General features: G+C 36.1%; 1 protein-coding gene and 1 non-coding gene across 11 annotated transcripts; one reads left to right on the forward strand and one right to left on the reverse strand.

Annotated features, from left to right (window-relative positions):
* Positions 1-1,077: 1,077 nt before the first annotated feature.
* Positions 1,078-17,132, forward strand: tpd52l2b (tpd52 like 2b). Of its 10 annotated transcripts, none has more exons than XM_065286113.2 (9): positions 1,078-1,319; positions 3,073-3,197; positions 3,325-3,473; positions 9,568-9,615; positions 10,061-10,162; positions 14,823-14,849; positions 15,215-15,259; positions 15,461-15,509; positions 15,613-17,132. In XM_065286113.2, the coding sequence occupies exons 1-9, from the start codon at positions 1,301-1,303 to the stop codon at positions 15,697-15,699; spliced, it is 651 nt and encodes a 216-aa protein (XP_065142185.1). In that variant the 5' UTR covers positions 1,078-1,300; the 3' UTR covers positions 15,700-17,132. The 10 variants fall into 10 exon arrangements, with proteins under 10 accessions (XP_065142185.1, XP_065142190.1, XP_065142183.1 ...); XM_065286111.2 differs by having other exon boundaries at positions 1,079-1,319; positions 3,046-3,197; XM_065286112.2 differs by having other exon boundaries at positions 1,080-1,319; positions 3,046-3,197; positions 15,218-15,259.
* Positions 17,133-18,097: 965 nt separating this feature from the next.
* Positions 18,098-18,169, reverse strand: trnae-cuc (transfer RNA glutamic acid (anticodon CUC)). The gene has a single exon. It is a non-coding gene; the product is annotated as a tRNA-Glu (tRNA).
* Between the last annotated feature and the right edge of the window lie 84 nt (positions 18,170-18,253).

Consider the following 18,253-nt stretch of genomic DNA (forward strand, 5'->3'; position numbering starts at 1 on the left):
TTAATGTGGAGTTGCCCAGGGAACCATATTGGGACCCATAATCTTCCTAGCACTGATTTACAATGCTTTCCAAGATCAAATTATGCGCTGGAAATATGTGTATGATATGGCCATGCCATGGCCCAGAGGTGGACTTCACATCAGCCTCATCAGCAGATGTGGAATGATCTTGGCATTTGGTTGGAGGATCATAAAATTAAACTCAATTTAAAAAAAAAGAATGTCTTACAGGTTATGTCTTATTTTATTTTATTTTATTTTTTGTCTCCCTTAAAAAAAATTATTTTATATTTAGGTAAACTTGTATTGACATTTTATTGTAACAGCAAAATAATTCAGTCTCCCCTAAAGGACGTCTTTGGGTAAGTTAGCTGTAATGATGCTTAAATGTCAATAAATCAATAGCATGATAAAAAAATGTTTTTTGAAATTTAAATGATCCTTAGAAAAATACGTAAAAAAACTCATGTTTATGAAATTTCCCATATAAAAATATCATAGTATCCCGCTCCGTGGTAATTTTCGCTATGTGATGCTTTTTTTTATTTTTTTTATTTTTTATTTTTTTTATTGAATAGAAAAGTATATCAACAACAAAGGCAAATATATATTCACAGTTTAAATAAGTATAACAGGCTCAACACAAGAAAAATTTGAAAAAATAAATAGAAATCTGAAATAATAATTTAAATGAATTTAAATAACAAGTAAAAGAAAAATAAATAAATGAATAAAACAAAGATACATATTAGGGGCAGTATCACAATAAATTAAATGACGTCAATAAGTAAAGCAGCTTCATCGCACTCTGACCTTTCATCTTATTAAGGGCTTTGGAAAAACATTTTAAGTCATTTTTGAATACAATAAGTAGTGGGGGGGATTTAAAGAATCTACATTTATGAATGAAATATTTTGCTAATATTACAATGTTATTAAGCAAGAAAGATTTAACACAACAGTCTTGAAATACTCCAAATAAAATATGATGCAAAGAAAAAACAAAATTATCAGCAACCACCTCTTTTTCTATCAACCAGTTCGCTATGTGATGCTGATGTAAGCGAATGGCAGACACAAACGTCATCTGGGAGCGCCGGAAAGAAAGCGCACTTGTGTAGCTGATGTTAAACTGATCTGTGATCGGCTGTGATCGCTTGGCTTCCTCTGTTGTTGGCTTGTTTGGATGTTTTTATAGAAAGCGTATATCAGGAATCGCACATTTTTGCGCACATTACACTGACGCGCGTAACTGTCCGGACAACATTGTGAATATTAAATCAACACATTTTCCGACGACATGGATTCCGCCAATCAAGGTAAACAAAACCAAAGCAATCGGCGGATATTTGGTTGAATGATGATGATTGACACAAGTGTACTTATTACTTTCTGTGCCTTGTAACATACAGTTGTGTTATTATAGTTGTTTTATTTGCGTGTAACGAGGAGCTCAGGGTAGTGCAGGCGATCGGGTTAAGTGCAAGTCGATAAACACAACCATAGCAAATGCAAATTTGCTTTAGTTGTGTCATATAAATTTAATTTACATCAAAACAAAGGAGATGTGGTCGATATGGTGATTGTTGTTGTTTTATTTTATACCTAGGAAAAATAATATGTGTTATAATCATGCTTTTATTATATAAAAGTGTAGTAATGTTTTCGGAAAATTAATCACCATATGGTTTACTACAAATATTACATAGAGAGCTAAAGTACACTTCCTGTGGTGAGTCAATGGTAAATTAATTTGTCATTACAAATACCATTTATTAAACGGTGGTTTATGTAGTTAAATAAAGGTTAATTTTCATAAGGGCAATGTTGGGCTTATTTTTAGCGATTCGCCTTTACCCCATGTGCGTTATTGTTATAATTTTTATATTTTTATATTTCCGATCTAAAATATAATAAACACCAATGCTAAAAACATGGGGCGTTATGGATGATGCATAACCCATATGTTTTGTTTCAGACGAATTGTAACATTAATATAGCCTACATTAGCAACAGTAGATGATCAGTCTTTGGGTTAAATCTCTTATTTGTTAATAGTTTAATTTAGCTATTATTCATTTAGGGCCAGTGAAGATTTTTTGTAGGGTCATTGAAGGGCTTAACTGAATGACACGTGTCATTGTATACCTCATACTCATGTGACATCTGTATCCGTCTGACCTACAGTAATGGAGCACGCTTTCAAACCTTTGAGCTGATAACGTGTTTACACGTGTAAATGGGTGTGACGTCAGTTTGTAATGAACATATTAGTAATGAAAATAAATAAGAAAATGAAAAATACACTATTTTAATGTTACACTGGAAAATTACAACCTACATGGAAAAATACTGTAGCATATTTAAGTATTAATTATAGTAACCTGTAGTAAATTGCAGTGCATTATATTGACCACTAAACTTTGTTTAAAGTGCACTACTACAGTATTCTGTAATATTAACTATAGTGCACCGATAAACTGTAGAAAATACTGTAGTTTACTTAAAGGAACAGTATGTAGGATTGTGGTCAAAACTGGTATTGCAATCACAAAACTCGTGGCTAAAACAGGTACTGCAATCAAACAGCTGGTGGCCAATACAAAAAATGACAACATAAACATCAGTTGAGGGCTGCAACTCCAGTTTTTAAATGACAATATCCAGGCCGGATCACTGTTGTCAGTGATATAAGTATTTGAAATGAAAATGATTTCTTAATGTCTACTAACATATCAGGGCCATTTTATGATTAATTGATATACATTTCTAACATACTGTTCCTTTAAGTATATACTGCATTATGGAATTTAACAACGGTTTACTATAGTAAATACTAAAGAGTATGTTTTATGTTTAAAAAATATGAATTAAAAATACATTTCATTACCATCCACACTGATATTGTACAGTTATAAATATATATATAATCAACGATAAATGGCCTCTAAAAAAAATTCTTTGCTATGTCTAGTTTCTTTTATTTAAAAAAAAATAAACACACACCTTTAACACTTTCTTTGTTTCTTTCTTTCAAATGTATAGACATTAATTTAAACTCTCCACATAAAGGCCTGGGCCCTGACACTCTCTCTGATCTGCCAGAGGAGAGGGGAGCCGTGGCTTTGGGTCCAGAAAATCTCCCCCCAGGACTAACAGAGGAGGAGGCAGAGGAACTGAGATTGGAGCTCACCAAGGTGAACATCAACAGTCACTGTGCATTAACATTCTGATCCATGACTTGTTGTGACCCTCTCTTAAACAAAATACATAGTCATGAGAAGTCTATGTTAAGAACCTTCATGTACTTATTTCTCATATTAGGTGGAGGAAGAGATCTACACCTTGCGGCAGGTGCTGTCAGCCAAAGAGCGTCACGCATCTGAGCTGAAGCGCAAACTGGGTCTCAGCCCCCTGAGTGAGCTTAAACAGAACATCACGAAAAGCTGGCAGGACGTCCAGACCTCAAACGCGTAAGATGCCTTTATACATGTGCCTGTTTAAAGAGGTTACAGAGGGAGGCCATATGTACAGGGTCAGACTCTGAACCTTTTCATAGATCTTGTGTCATTGACAGAATTGACAGCAACCAACGGCAGAATGGTAGATTTTGTGACAGCAGATCTTTCCTAGGTTGGGGTTTGATAAGAAAATTTTGCAATGCACTTTTGTTGTTGTAACATGTTTAAACAGATTTTGAGTATCAGATAAAGAAAAAAACTGACATGTTGGTGTGGTCCTGCTCTTCAATTATTTTCTTATGCTTACATAAGTCTCCAAGAGCTTTTGTTGCTACTCCTATATCATGAGTTTTAATAAATTGAATTTTTCAAATTATAGTGACAGGTAAAATGTAGCATTTAATTTTATTCAGTAGTAAAAGTAGTGAAAAACAAAATATAAAAGTGAAAGGCTGCATGGATATCGACTCTGTAATGTGGCAGAACCTCTGAACTTTTAGCCAATATTATTAAAACCCTTTAACTATCGCCCTCAGCGCTCTCTCCTCCAGCTCACAAACATCCTCCCGCTTTATGTTGCTGGAAATGGGCCCTCAAATAGAGAGTCACAAGTGCCTACTTAAATTTTTCGGTGGAGCTGTTCATGAGTATCACATGAATAATAGAAAATGGTAGAAAAAGTTCATCATTCTCTGTGTGTATTCTAGACAGGCTTCTGTGCTGGCAGTTCAAGGTCTTTCACTGTAAATGTTTTTGTCCGTTTTTGCAGTGCTACTGTATGTGGGAGTTTCATTTTAAGTGGCATGGTCGTAACTTGCAGCCATTTCTTTCGCTTGAGATGACAGCCATTTTTTTGAAGGAGGGAGGCACCCATGCGTATATTGGATTATTAGAATGACATCTGCCGATACCGATTTCTGCTGGATGTGGATTTCTGATTTTTGAGTTGACAGTCAAGTAAGAACCATTCAGATGACAGGCTTTACCCATTCACTTCAGGAAGCACTTCAGTTTAATAAGTTGTGTATGTTGGTTAAGTCCATTTATGTGCGTTTAGGGATTTATTCGGTTAAAGTGTTTCCATTGTAGATCGTGTGCATGTTAATCACATAAGAAATTTAACTGACTCAGTTGAGCACATACGATTTTTATGCGCATTTTTAGAATTTATTGTCATCTTGCCTGTTTTCATCCAGCGTTTTTTATGCAATATTCCAAAATGTGCATAAAAATAGGCGGATGGAAACATAGCTAGTGTCACCCAATTCAAAATCATTACACAGTGTGATTTCTAATGCATTCTAATGCAGGATATAATCAGCACCAATCATGAGCTGTTTTTTAGCAAACAATTTAACAATCGCTCGATGTCAAATTGCTTTTAACTGTCAATACCAATTATAAGCCACTACTTCTGTGCATCTGGAGTTTTAATGTAACTTCCTGGGTTTTAGACTCAAGCATGTCTGCTGTTTTTTATTTAAGCTGAAAACTGCGAAGGTTGACATGTATTTTACTATAAATGTAAAGTGTTAGCAAAAACATCAAATTTGCTATCAAACTTTAAACTAGTGGTGTTTAAATTATAAAACTGACACTGGGTGAAACAACGACTTCTGTTAACTCTTTCACCGCCAGCATTTTTAAAAAAAGTTGCCAGCCAGCGCCAGCGTTTTTCATGATTTTCACCAAAGTTTAATGCCTTCCAGAAAATGTTCTTCTTTAAATATATAAACATACAATATACCAAATGAAAGAACAGACCCTCTGCTTTCAAACAAAAAAAACCGTTTCATCCTACCTTTAGTGGTTCTTTTGCAATCAGCTTTTGAATATGGGTAGGTTTTTGCAAAAACACCATATTTTGAGCAAAAAGCAGAGATAATTCCATTTTTATGACAGACTTTTCTTAGAGATCCCATTCAGAGCGATCTTTAAAACAGACACGGACATGCAGCAGCTTGCCATAGGGCAATACTTCCGGTTTTAAAAAGTTACGGAAGGGCGCCACCTGGTGGATAATAGCGGTATTGCGGAAAGACGGAAAATCTCGTCATTGGCGGGGAAGCGTTTTCTCTTAATTGACGAGATATCTCGTCAATGGCGGGGAAAGAGTTAACTTGGTGTTTGGCTGATTCCTATAATGTATAACCAATGTATACCGTTGTATTAAAGGTCCGCTGTGTAAGTTTTAGTGGCAACTAGTGGTGAGATTGCGAATTGCGAACAAAAAATCCACAGCTCACCTCTTCATTTTAAACGCATAGAGAAGCTACGGTAGCTGCCACAGGACAAACACGTCAACGTAGTGACAAAATGAGCTCTGTAGAGCAGTTTGTCCATTTAGGGCTACTGTAGAAACATGGCGGCGCGAAATGGCGACTTCCATATAAGCGGACCCACAGGGTATATATTTTAAAATCGCTCATTCTGTGGTAACAAATACACCACTTATGCATTTCTGTCAAAAGATCCTTCTTAAAGTTACACAATGCACCTTTAACTGGTCAGTAATAACTTTAAACCATAAAGCTATTGGTAAGTTAATTTGATATGTAGTGCTTTAGAGCATATAAGTTATGAAACTTATGAAAATATTCAGTAATATTATGCTTTTGAAATGTGCCTCCATCAGGCAGCATGTTACCACATCTTTGTTTTGTAGTTATGTGGAGATTGCACAGAGACTGGTTACAGGGTGTGACATGCGAGTGTTTAAACAAGTCGCCACATATTCACTGTGAATGAATGGGTTCTTCTCACCTATACTCGACTCGTCGAAAGCATCCAGAACTCATCCATGTGTTTAGATGGAAAGATCACTGTTGTTTCTTTGACATTAAATACAGCTTATATACTAAAGCGATTCGATTTAAATGAGCCCACTAAGCAAACTCACCTAAACCCTGACAAATCGTGAATGGGCTACTGTGTGTGTGTGTGTTTAAGTATTTATATGTTACACCCATAACAGATACAATCTAATACAAAGAGCTAAAACCTGTCTCTCAAATGGATATTGATCTGGACTCTTATGTTACTAACTGTAATGTACATCCGTTTCCTAGCAGTCATTCTTCACTTTAAAAGACTTAAACCTTTTAAAGCCTGTTGAAAGCTTGCTGAAGTTTTTATAGTAATAGGAGTGCTCAGTTTTGTAATATCCAATGTCTTTGGAATGATTTTTAAAATGATTGTGGTGTGAACAACCTTTACAGTATTGAAAGAGTTTGGCTTTGCTTGTAGAGAAAAATAGCATCTTTAATGCTACACAGCCTTAGTAGCAGGTAGTAATTTATATCTCCCTTTTTTTTGTTAAAGTAGACGTTCGAAAGGCTGACTCATCTCATGTACTTTGACTTTTGTTGTTTTTTCCTCCTGTCTGTGGGACAGTCGGCCTTTTTGTCCACCTCTGCAGATTTCTGAAACACATAGGGTCAAGCGTACTTGCTTTTTTTAGTCATTTGCCGGATGTTTTTATCCAAAGTTAGTGACTAACAGTGCATTGTGCTATGCATTTTGTTTATGAGTGTGCATTCACTTGGATTTTTAAACCCATGCTACTTTTGTCATGTCAGTATTTCTCTAATATGAGAAATTCACTTTAATATGTTATTTGAACATAGTTGTCTGGTGCCTGTGTGTGTAGACAACCACTTTATAATGATAAAAATCTGCCCACTCCGTATTTTAAAAGCCAGGCCAAAGTATGGTCCATTTTTTATGCATACACGAGGGTCTACGTGGGCAATTTTTGTCATCAGAAGAGTGGGCGAGCACAGCAAAAAATGATTTTCTTAGTGTTTTTGTCTTGTTTTCAGTAAAAATATCTAAAAATTCTTAAATTAAGATGTATTTTCTTATAAGCAAAATGACCTAGGAGAATAAGTCAAGTTTTTAGATGAAAAAATATCAAATTTAAGATAATTTTTGCTTAAAACATGCAAAAAAATCTTTCAAGAAAAAATGTTCTTGAATAGGGCTGGGCAAAAGGATTTATCATGATTTTTTCTTCATATTTATTTTTGCAAACATTGAACGTAAGATTAACGTTAATCTAATTACTAGGCTTCTCCACTAGATGTCACCCTCTTTTTTGCCTTGCGTCTTGTTACCAAGAGCGAGAGGATTTGATAGCTTGTGAATCGAAATCAAATCGAATCGATCTGGATCATCTGAATCGATACCCAGCCCTATTCTTGAATTAACCGTTTATGTTTTAAGCACTAATTTACTTAAAGGCACACCGCGGAACTTTTTGGCCACTAGGGGGTGCTAGACATGGATTTTGCACGTCTAGCACTCCTAGAGGCCACAAGCGCCGCAGCACTGTCGCAAAGGAAAAGACAACTCTTTAGGTCACGAAGTGTGCCTTCCAGCATGTCATATAAATATAATTTCATGGGTTTTATTTTATTTCAAACGGCAAAAGATCGCGTAGCTCACGTTTTTAAGCCAGTTGTAATGGTGGTCGCTTGGTTAAAGGTTTATATAAAAAAATTGCCTTAAAGGGGAATCGAACCCAGCTCGCCTTTGTCATTGGTCTATGACGCCACCACGGCACCACAGTATCATGTCTCTCTCTACACTTTCCAAGTAGCCTCCAGCAAAATTAATGTAAAAACTGTTCGGGAGCCAGACAGGACTTATATAAGTATGCAAGCAATATAACATTACTTACTAGTCCGAAGGATTGACAGCCAAGCATCGGTCAGAAACCCCTCCTCCTTCTTTAGTTCACGCCAGCGAGCGAAAGCTTGCACAATATTGATCCTCATCCTTCTTTTTACTCTGTCACTCTCTCGTTTTCTCTTTCTGGTCTCCTCCGATAAAACCTTGGGTTCTTTTTCTTAGTTGCTGCTTCGGCCGTGACAAAAACATCAGGAAAATAAATAGTTGCGCTCTCACGTCCGAATTTGAGTAAGTGGAGGAAGTGACGTATGCCGTAAAGCAGATTTTTGTCTTTTTCTTTTTGTGCTCGGGGTACTACCCGAAACCCCAACTTTAAACGTACGAGTAAAAGCAATACAGACCCCGACAGGCTAGGGTAGACATGTACCATCACAGGGGTCTTGAAAATATATTATGAAGGTTGAAAAACTACAAAGTGTCACTTTAAAGTATATATTTTTTTGTACAAAAACTTGACTTATTTTCCTAGGTCATTTTGCTCATCAAGAAAATACATCTTAATTTAAGAATTTTTTGATATTTTTACTGAAAACAAGACAAAAACACTAAGTGAGAAAGTAATTTTTTTCCAGTGTGTATGCGCACCGCCAAATTTTTGAAACCCTGCATATATTGTACATGTAGGTCGCGCATGCTCACTGCGACAAAATGCAATTTATCTCCTAGGCTACATACAACAATCTCCTGTAGGCGCATACACGACCTACGCGTACAATGTAAGCAGGGTTGTAAAAATCCGGCAGTGCGTGTACAGTATGCATGCACTCTTTTGATGACATACTCTCAAATACACAAAAAAATGTACTATACTTCGGCCTTTGGACTAAAATTACACTTTGAAAAATTGCCATATTAGGTAACCTCTAAAAAAGCCTTTGCTCTTTTTCGACTACCCTGTTTTTTTTAGAGGTGAACTCTGTAGTATCACGAGCGTGTGAGAAATCTCACACTTCCTTCTTTACATACTCGGTGAGTTTGAATCAGACAGGCAGACAGGTGTGTCCACAGAGGGCAAATATGAATGTGTGTGTGTGTAAATGGTTTGCTCTTTTATTATGCCTTTGCTGTAGTCATTAATCATCAGAATTTACTTAAAAATGATCCGAGCTTTCCTGCTATTTGTATACCCAACAGCAAGATTTTTGATTTCTGTGATGTTTTATGCTTGAAGTCTCACATACTGACATATTACACAAGTTTCTCAACCGAAATTCCTCAAGGTTGTGTCTGAGAATGCTGTTGAAAAAATGTTGCACTGTTATGCTTGGCGTGCATCCGAGGAGCACTTCTGCTTGTTAGCCTTTATCTATGTTACTCAACTGTTTGATGAATATGTATCATTCGTTACTTATTCAGCATTTCTGTTCTCCATGTGTTCGTGGAGATTTGAATGTGTTACCTTGTTCGTTTGTAGATATCTTTCAGCTTCCTCCACTCTGGATGACATTGCCAACTCTGAAGTGTGAGTTACTCCATCGTTTAAGTTACTCCATCATATGGTTTTCTTATTTGTATGTCCATTTATTGCATTTTTGCCATGTAAAGGGTTGCTTTTTGGTGGCTTGCTATGTTTGGGGTTTTGTGGAGGATGAATAGGGTCCTAAAGATGCTGACTGTGATATTATAGCTTCTGTTTTATGTTGCAATTGCTAGATAGGGTGTTATAGATCATGTACCTTCTCCTATTAGTCGATTTCCTTTTAGTGAAACAACATACTTTAACTACACTTTGAAGACTATAAGGATATCTGTGGGTTTTCTCACCAGGCTTTTTTTTGTTTTTCAGCTTTGGTTGACTAACTTCTCTGAGAACTAGTGTTTTATTAGACATTATAAGGCTCACACATAATGATTTTTTTATTTCTCTTTCTCCACTTTGTTTTCTCTCTGCTGTCTTCCTGTTGCAGGTATAAAAAGACTCAGGAAACACTGTCTAACGCTGGACAGAAGACCTCTGCCGCCCTTTCCACCGTGGGCACGGCCATCAGCAGGAAACTGGGTGACATGAGGTAACCGATATGTCATTATGCCATAGCCCTGTTCTTCCTGTTTTTCCCTCTTAACTCTTATTCCAGTACAGCATGACTCAGATTTGAATGCGTTCTTGTGCATTAACCTGCATGCTTAGTTTTATGAATGTTTTTGTTGACCTTCTTTCTGGCTATTATGAATAAAGACTGAAATTAATCTACATTAAAGGCGGGGTGCATGATTTTTGAAAAACACTTGGAAAAGGGAGTCGGTCCGAGTACCAAAGCACACTTGTAGCCTATCAGCAGCAGTAAGGGGTGTGTCTACTAACTAATCACGCACCCCGCCTTTAACCTTCATCCACTCCATCTTCATGTCTTTGGGATCTATTTGTTCTTGGTTATAGATCCAGTCATTTGCTATCGACAGTCCATCTCTCTTCATCTGTGATTGTCTTCAGTCGGTTTTAATGCTATGCTGGAACAGTCACATAGCCACATATTGTCTTTCCAATGCACTACACATATAATAAACATCATTCTAATCTCATAACCCTCATTACTGCCGTTCTGGTTCATCCTGTTATTTGCACGCATTTATTTACATTTCTTCAAATACAAGATAGAACAGAAAAATACGACTAAATACTCTTGGTCACTTCATGCATTTTTAACTCTTTGAATGGCTATCTGATCATGAACAGACAAATATAAATCCCCTCTTACAACTGAGAAAGTTCAAGCCATATATCTAAATTCTACTCCTCTTTTTTTGGAACCCTGTAGTCAACATGCCAGTTAAAAGCTATGGTTTATCAGTTTCCGCTTTTTGAGTTTTTATGAACCACATTATATCCAACTAAATTTCATTGTCTGGTTTAGTATTATCACAGGGGTAAAAAAGATCAGATTTAGATCTGGTTTGCAACGACCTTTTTTTTTGTTGACCAAGCATAAACCAGATAGCAATCCAATTATCAAGATGCATGATGTAACTTAAAGTAAATAGGCCTGAAAATGTGCTTATTATTTGGTCTGCTTGATCTCTTTTCATTGTGGGTCCTCAGGATTCTCATATGCTTGAAATCATTTGGTACTCCATGATTTGCTCAGATTGTTCTTTCATAGCTCAGGAGACTTAATGAAGTTCTCAATTGTGTTTCCTTTAAGTAACAACTCATCTCAGAATTTCCTTTTAAAATTCATATAGGTGAAAAATAGGTCTGTTCAAACTGTTAAAATGCATTAAGAGTAGAGTAGAGCTGTAAAATGAATGTAGATTTTATGAGAAGAGTTCATATGGACATTTTGGTAACACTTTACTTGAAGGGGTGTTCATAAGACTGACATGAGACCTTCATAATCATGACATGACACTGGTAATGAACACAAAGGAGATTTTATACACATTTATGACGACTGTCATTAAGTGTCATTTGTTCAATTATGTCATTTTCAACACAAAGATGACATTGTTTGAATTGCCTTTGTAATGACAACCTGACATAAACCAATACATCAAAATGCAAAAGTCAAGTCAAAAGATTATACTTAACTCACAGTATACAGTATACAGAACTCACACAGAGGGTTCTGAAATTTTCTGACATGGTAGAAAAAACTAACAAAACATTGAATTAATTTAATTTAATGTAATTAACTGTTTTGCTGTCATATGGACCCAACACTGCATGACTTAACCCACTATTGTAGTTTTCATTTAATTTTAGGTGAATTGGTCTCCGAATGCAATAAAATATAATTTTATCAACTTTAATTATTATTATTATTGGATGATTGATTTTATTTCTTAAACACATGGGGAAAACATTATGAACTAAAGAATATTCATGACGTCAATATAAAACTATTTGACAAGAGTATTAACACTTTGATGATTGACATTTTAATGACAGATTATATTTGTACCACTGCAGTTGAGGTCAAGAAAAATATTCATGATGCTGTTATAAAACCATATGACAAGAGTATTTACACTTAATGAAATTTTAATGAGAAATTATATTTGTACCACTGGTAAAAAAGTGGTCAGTTATGTTGTCTTGGTAATATCAAGGTGTCATGACAAGTTATGATGTATTGGTTAATGTCAAGTTGTCATAACAAAGACATCTCAATGTCATCTTTGCATTAAAAATAACTCAATTGAGCGAAATGAATGACAGTTATAAACGTGCATAAAATCTCTTTCATGCTCATGGCATGTGTCATGATTATGAAAGTGTCATATGAACACCCCTTCAAGTAAAGTGTTACCGAAAATTTTCAGTAATATGGACTTTTGTTTGCTGTCTCAGCTCAGTTTGTCACATTTGTTGACATCTTTTTTTAAACTCTAATGGAAACATTTGTGAGATTTCTGTTTTTTTTTTAGAAGAAATATCTGAGACATATGATACTTAAAGGAGTAGTTTATCAACAATAAAAATCCTCTTATACTCCCCTTTTTATATGGAGGTCAAAATGGCAAAACTCCAGTTGGATAACACATAATCTCACTGGTTCGCGTGCGTCTCTGGAAAGTTTTCATATGCATGTTTCATCATGAGACGCAAGAACCAATGAGATTTGATGTTGCAAGATATTATTGCACTGATGTGTATGTTACCGTGGACAAACAATATATCAGCTGTTATTCACTTGTTGTGACAGAAGAAAGAATTTTTGGGCCAAAGCCTCCAATCTCTTCATGTTAGATTACAATCTCAACAGATGTTTATGAGAAATATTTTTTCATAATACACATATTAGGAATAGTCTACTCATTTTCAATATTAAAATATGTTATTACCTTAACTAAGAAGAGTTGATACATCCCTCTATCATCTTAGTGCGTTCACGTAAGCGCTGGGGCGCGCTGCGACACTTCGATAGCATTTAGCTTAGCCCCATTCATTCAATGGTACCACTCAGAGATAAAGTTAGAAGTGACCAAACACATCAACGGGTTTCCTATTTAAGACGGCGGAATTATTTATTTATGGCGGAACAGCAATTTTGGGAGTACTTCGACTCGGCGCAGTAACACTCTCCCTCTCCCATTATGAGAGGAAGAAGGGGAAAGGATTTTTCAGGCGAGTTGAAGTACTCCCAAAAGTGCTGTTCCGCCATACAATATAGTTCCTCTTTTAAATCCGCTTAGAAAAGCGCTACGTTTTAATTTGTACCACCAAACTTGCTCGTATAACTACTCGTCTTAAATAGGAAAAACGTTGATGTGTTTGGTCACTTCTAACTTTATCTCTGTTTGGTACCATTGAATGAATGGGGCTAAGCTAAATGCTATTGAAGTGTCGCAGCGCGCCCCAGCGCTTACGTGCACGCACTAAGATGATAGAGGGATGTTAGTTAAGGTAATAACATATTTTAATATTGAAAATGAGTAGACTATTTCTTTAAGCTTTACTTTTATAAACTCATTGAGTACACTAGATTCTCCAGGCTCACAGCATCCACAACACCAATAATTTAACTATTCATCATTTGTAGGTTGATTTGGCTCATTTGTTAGTCGCTTTGGATTAAAGCGTCTGCTAAATGTAAATGTCATAAAAGATTAATTACTTTGGCCATCCAGGATTTGTTATTGAGAAAAGAGTTAAGATCATTAATTACAGCACACAGTGAGTGTATATTAGTATATGAGAAAGCACTTGGTCCCAGAATTAGATGCTTTTACCGGGTGTGTGTGTGCGCGTGTGTGCATGTGCGTGTGATGTTATTATGTTAAGGGACATTCCACTTTATTTGAAAAAATGCTCATTTTCCAGCTCCCCTAGAGTTAAACATTTGATTTTTACCATTTTGGAATACATTCAGCCGATCTCGGGGTCTGGCGTACCACTTTTAGCATAGCTTAGCATAATCCATTGAATCTGATTAGACCATTAGCATAGCGCTCAAAAACAACCAAAGAGTTTCGACCAATGGAAAATTAAAAGTTATCTAGGCAGATCTGGCTAGGAACTATACTCTTATTTCGGCGTAACAATCAAGGTCTTTGCTGATGTACCATAGCTGCCGCAGGCGCAGTGATATTATGCAGTGCCCGAGAATAGTCCCCTGCTATTGAAAGTAACCAAGGGAGTTATTTTTGCATGCTGCGTAAAATCATTGTGCCTGCTGAGGCCATGTTACGGCAGCAAAGTCCTTGATTATTACGCCAGAATGAGAGTATAGTTCCTAACCATATCTGCCTAAAAACTCGCAACTTTTAATTTTTCAGCGGTCTTAGTACTTGATGTAACTACAGAAGAGTCAAGTTTTAAATAGGAAAAATATTGAAACTCTTTGGTTATTTTTTTTCGCGCGATGCTAATGGTCTAATCAGATTCAATGGATTATGCTAAGCTTTGCTTAAAGTCTTACCTGACGATCGAATTAATGAATTCTAAAACATTAACAATTACATTTTTCATTCTAGGGGAGCTGGAAAATGAGCCTATTTTCAAAAAAAGTGGAGTGTCCCTTTAAAATAATTTGTTTTTTAAGGATGATAGTATTATAAATCATTGAATTTACTTTAGATTCTGTAGTCTTGTGCATTTTTATAAATAATAAAACTCATATTTTGTTTTTCCTGCTTGCCTTGATCTCATGCCTGATGCCTAACGCCCAATATGAATGGTTTTGTGTTCTCCTTTTTTCTTTTTTCTTTTGCTGCCTCTTTGGTCTACAGAGCTTTGCCTTTCTCTAACTCCTTTGGGTAAGACAATTAATGTCGTAATTGGATACCTACAAAAGAAATCTGTGTAAATCACCATAATTCATGTGTAGAGCTCTGTTTCTTATACAACCAGACCCATATAATTTGGTACGGTATGTTTTATTGTAGTTAAATTACGTTTATTTCAACTTTATATTTTGATTCTATTTGGTTTTGCCTGATCATGTGGTTACATTGTAGTTTCTGTGATGAATTGAATTAATTTAAAGGACATGCCGTAAATACCTGACTCTGAGACATTTGAGCGTTTATCTGGTGTAACCCAGTTGATCTCTCTTGGTGATGTGGTGTACTGCTCGCCTGCTAACGCTCGCACCTCTTTCCTTCTTTTAATGCTTTCGAAGTAGCAACTACTCCATTCGTCATTCAATAAGTATGCCGGCTATGAGGTAAAGTATTAGGGTAGATCATTCCCCTTAAAATTGGACATTGAAAAATTAGCTATGTTGGTATATAAACTTTGTAAACTGCTGGGTTGAATAATAAAATCATGTTAAAGGGATTTTTTGCTTGCTTGCATGATGTTAACTTTTTAACTGGCAGTTGAGTCCATTTGCTTCAATGACCACTAAATGTTTTTTAACACACAGGAACTCTCCAACTTTCAAGACTTTTGAGGACAAAGTGGAAAACATCAAGGTCAATCTTCACTTTGAAGTTCTCAGTCTGTATATAGATTGGCTTTCGCCGTCGCAGTGCACATCGATTGATCTTTTTTTTCTGGTTATCATTGTGTTTGCAGTACAAAGTGGTTGGAGGAAGAGCCAATGGTGAAAGCGCCCACTCTCCGAACGAGTCAAACCCAGTGCAGGACAACGCTCCATTCTGAGAGCCCACCCTCTTGACTTAAACACTCATCTCATTCATTCGTGAATCTTGACTCCACACACGCTTTGGTTCTCCCAGATCTTGCCCTTTCTCTCTGAATTACGTTATCCCCCTCTTACTGACGTCTTCGATACCCCTCCATCTACTGCTAGCATGTGCTTGAATCATCTCCTAATTAAAACAGTGCAGATTCTGTGACATGAAATCATGGCAGGTTGTACAAAAAGAAATCATTTTGTATTAGAAACTATTTTACACTGCTTTGCATAATGTTTTTACATAACTTCTATCTATATATGAATATAAAGGTATATAAATAACTATATTTAAACAGTACTGCCAAGCAGCATTCATCAGATGGTAGATGGGTTAAAATACACAGATTTAAATCTGAAGGGGGAGGATAAAAGACAAAAAGCAACATGCTGCAAGTTTCTATGCTGCTGAGCATCCATGATGTTATTTTTTACTCTCAGCACAACATGAAGCGATGCTTTGCTGTACACTCTGTGAATGTCTGACCTCTCAGTCGGCCTTACACTCTATAGTCTCACGTGATATATATTCTTTATGTATTTTTGGTAACAATGTTATGTAAAGTTGTTTTTCCCCTATATTTGTTTTTGTTTTACCTTTGCTCTTTCTCAGTCTCTTGTTGGGAATGACAGAAGTTGCTTTTCTTTGCTTTGTGATATTCCAGTTAAGAGATGTCATAGACCTTTTGCTGTCAAATGTAACACAAGTGTCACTTCTTCTTCAATTATAGGACATTAAAGCAACTTTGGCTTTCATGTGCACTAACCCAGAATGTTCAACGCTGAGTAAGGCCTGCCGTGTCAACCTTCTTATTGTTAACATTGATTTTTCAGAGAGAGGTAAACACTAGTGTAGTCTTGTGTAGCACAGTCACTTTTTACCCGAAAGATATTGGAATATATTTCACTATAAACAAATATAATAATATTATTATTAGTCCGTTTTCCTTTTTTTTATTTTACATTATATTCACGTGTGTCACGGGGGGGCCTTGTTTCCAGTATATTACACAGTAATGATTACATGCTTGTTTGGGTGAGATGCAAGCGATTTGGCTGATGTACATGTGACTTAAGTTTACTGCCGATAACACAGTACATGGCTACTCTGACTTTCTACTGAAAAAAAATGAACAGGTGGATACACCTGCAGTTCTGCCAACAAAGAAATGATAGGAAGGTAATGAACGCAAGGAGAGAAGGGACATTATTTTCGTTTTAAGCAGTATACACATACATCATTAGAGGAGGTGGTTGTCCAGGGAATGAGCACCATATAGCTTTAAGTTAGAAATCTTAGGCATTGATTGTTTTCTTAAAAAAAAAAAAAACAATGGTGTAATACTTATCATTTTGTTTGCCAGTTGTTTGTATATCAATAAAGCGTTCCTTCAAATTACTTATTTATTTTGTTTATTTACGTGTCTTTCTAGTGATTTAAATGTAGTAGCGCAAATATGCCAGTAGGTGACAGTACCCACGCAAATACATGAAAAGTGAAGAGAATAAGGGAAAATGCTAGAAGGGATACAGCTACGGCCACATCTCACGAGATGTTGGGTTCAAGGTTAGGTTTGGGGTGGAATTAGAATAAAAAAGCAGGGGTTCTGGCTAGGTAGGATACAGACACGGCTTAATCTCGTGAAATGTTGGGTTTGGGGTAGGATTAGGATGAAAACAGTTCTCATACAACGGGATTTCACGAGATTTCGGCCGTAGCTGTATCGCTTTAGCCACAACAGAGAAGCAGGTTGAAAGAGCCACGTGCCTCTAACAGCGTAGCTTTTTGAGTATAAATATAGATACGAATTAAATTCTTACGTAGATAAAAGTTAAAAGAAATGCGTAGGCATGTTAGATTTTCGTGTTTTTGTATGAAAACCGTTTATATTAATGTATTTTAAATAGCTCATCTGTCTATTTATCCTTCTCAAAAGAACATGTTTCAATGTTTATTTTATAACATTCAGAAAAGGTCTTTATTTAGCGTAAAATACAAATTATTATATAACCTGTTGTTCAGTGTATTACTCATTGGTGGTTTCCTGGACAGGGATAAGACTAGTCGTATATTAAAATAAATTTAAGAGCTGTCCAAACTGAAAACAACTTGCACTGACATATCTTAAAATGCATCAGTGCCCTTTGTTTTGCCTCAAAATGCACACAAGTAATGTTCTTAGTAAGGCATGTTTGTTAAAACTAGTTATATTTCCTAATTAAACTAAGGCCTGGTCTTTGCTTAAGCTAGTCTTTGTTCTGGAAACCACCCCATTATGTCTGCGTATGTTGTTTTTGAGGTGATAAAACTGACAGTCGTATCACATAATGTCACGTGTAAAGTTTATATAACAAAACATTTTGTTCCCTGACCGGGAATCGAACCCGGGCCGCGGCGGTGAGAGCGCCGAATCCTAACCACTAGACCACCAGGGAGCTATACGAAGCATACATCGTGACACATTAAAAAATATTTAACAGTGATTTAAACGTGATCTATTTCCATATATTTTACATATG

The sequence above is a fragment of the Paramisgurnus dabryanus genome, chromosome 21, assembly GCF_030506205.2.
Source record: "Paramisgurnus dabryanus chromosome 21, PD_genome_1.1, whole genome shotgun sequence".
NCBI classification, from domain to species: domain Eukaryota; kingdom Metazoa; phylum Chordata; class Actinopteri; order Cypriniformes; family Cobitidae; genus Paramisgurnus; species Paramisgurnus dabryanus.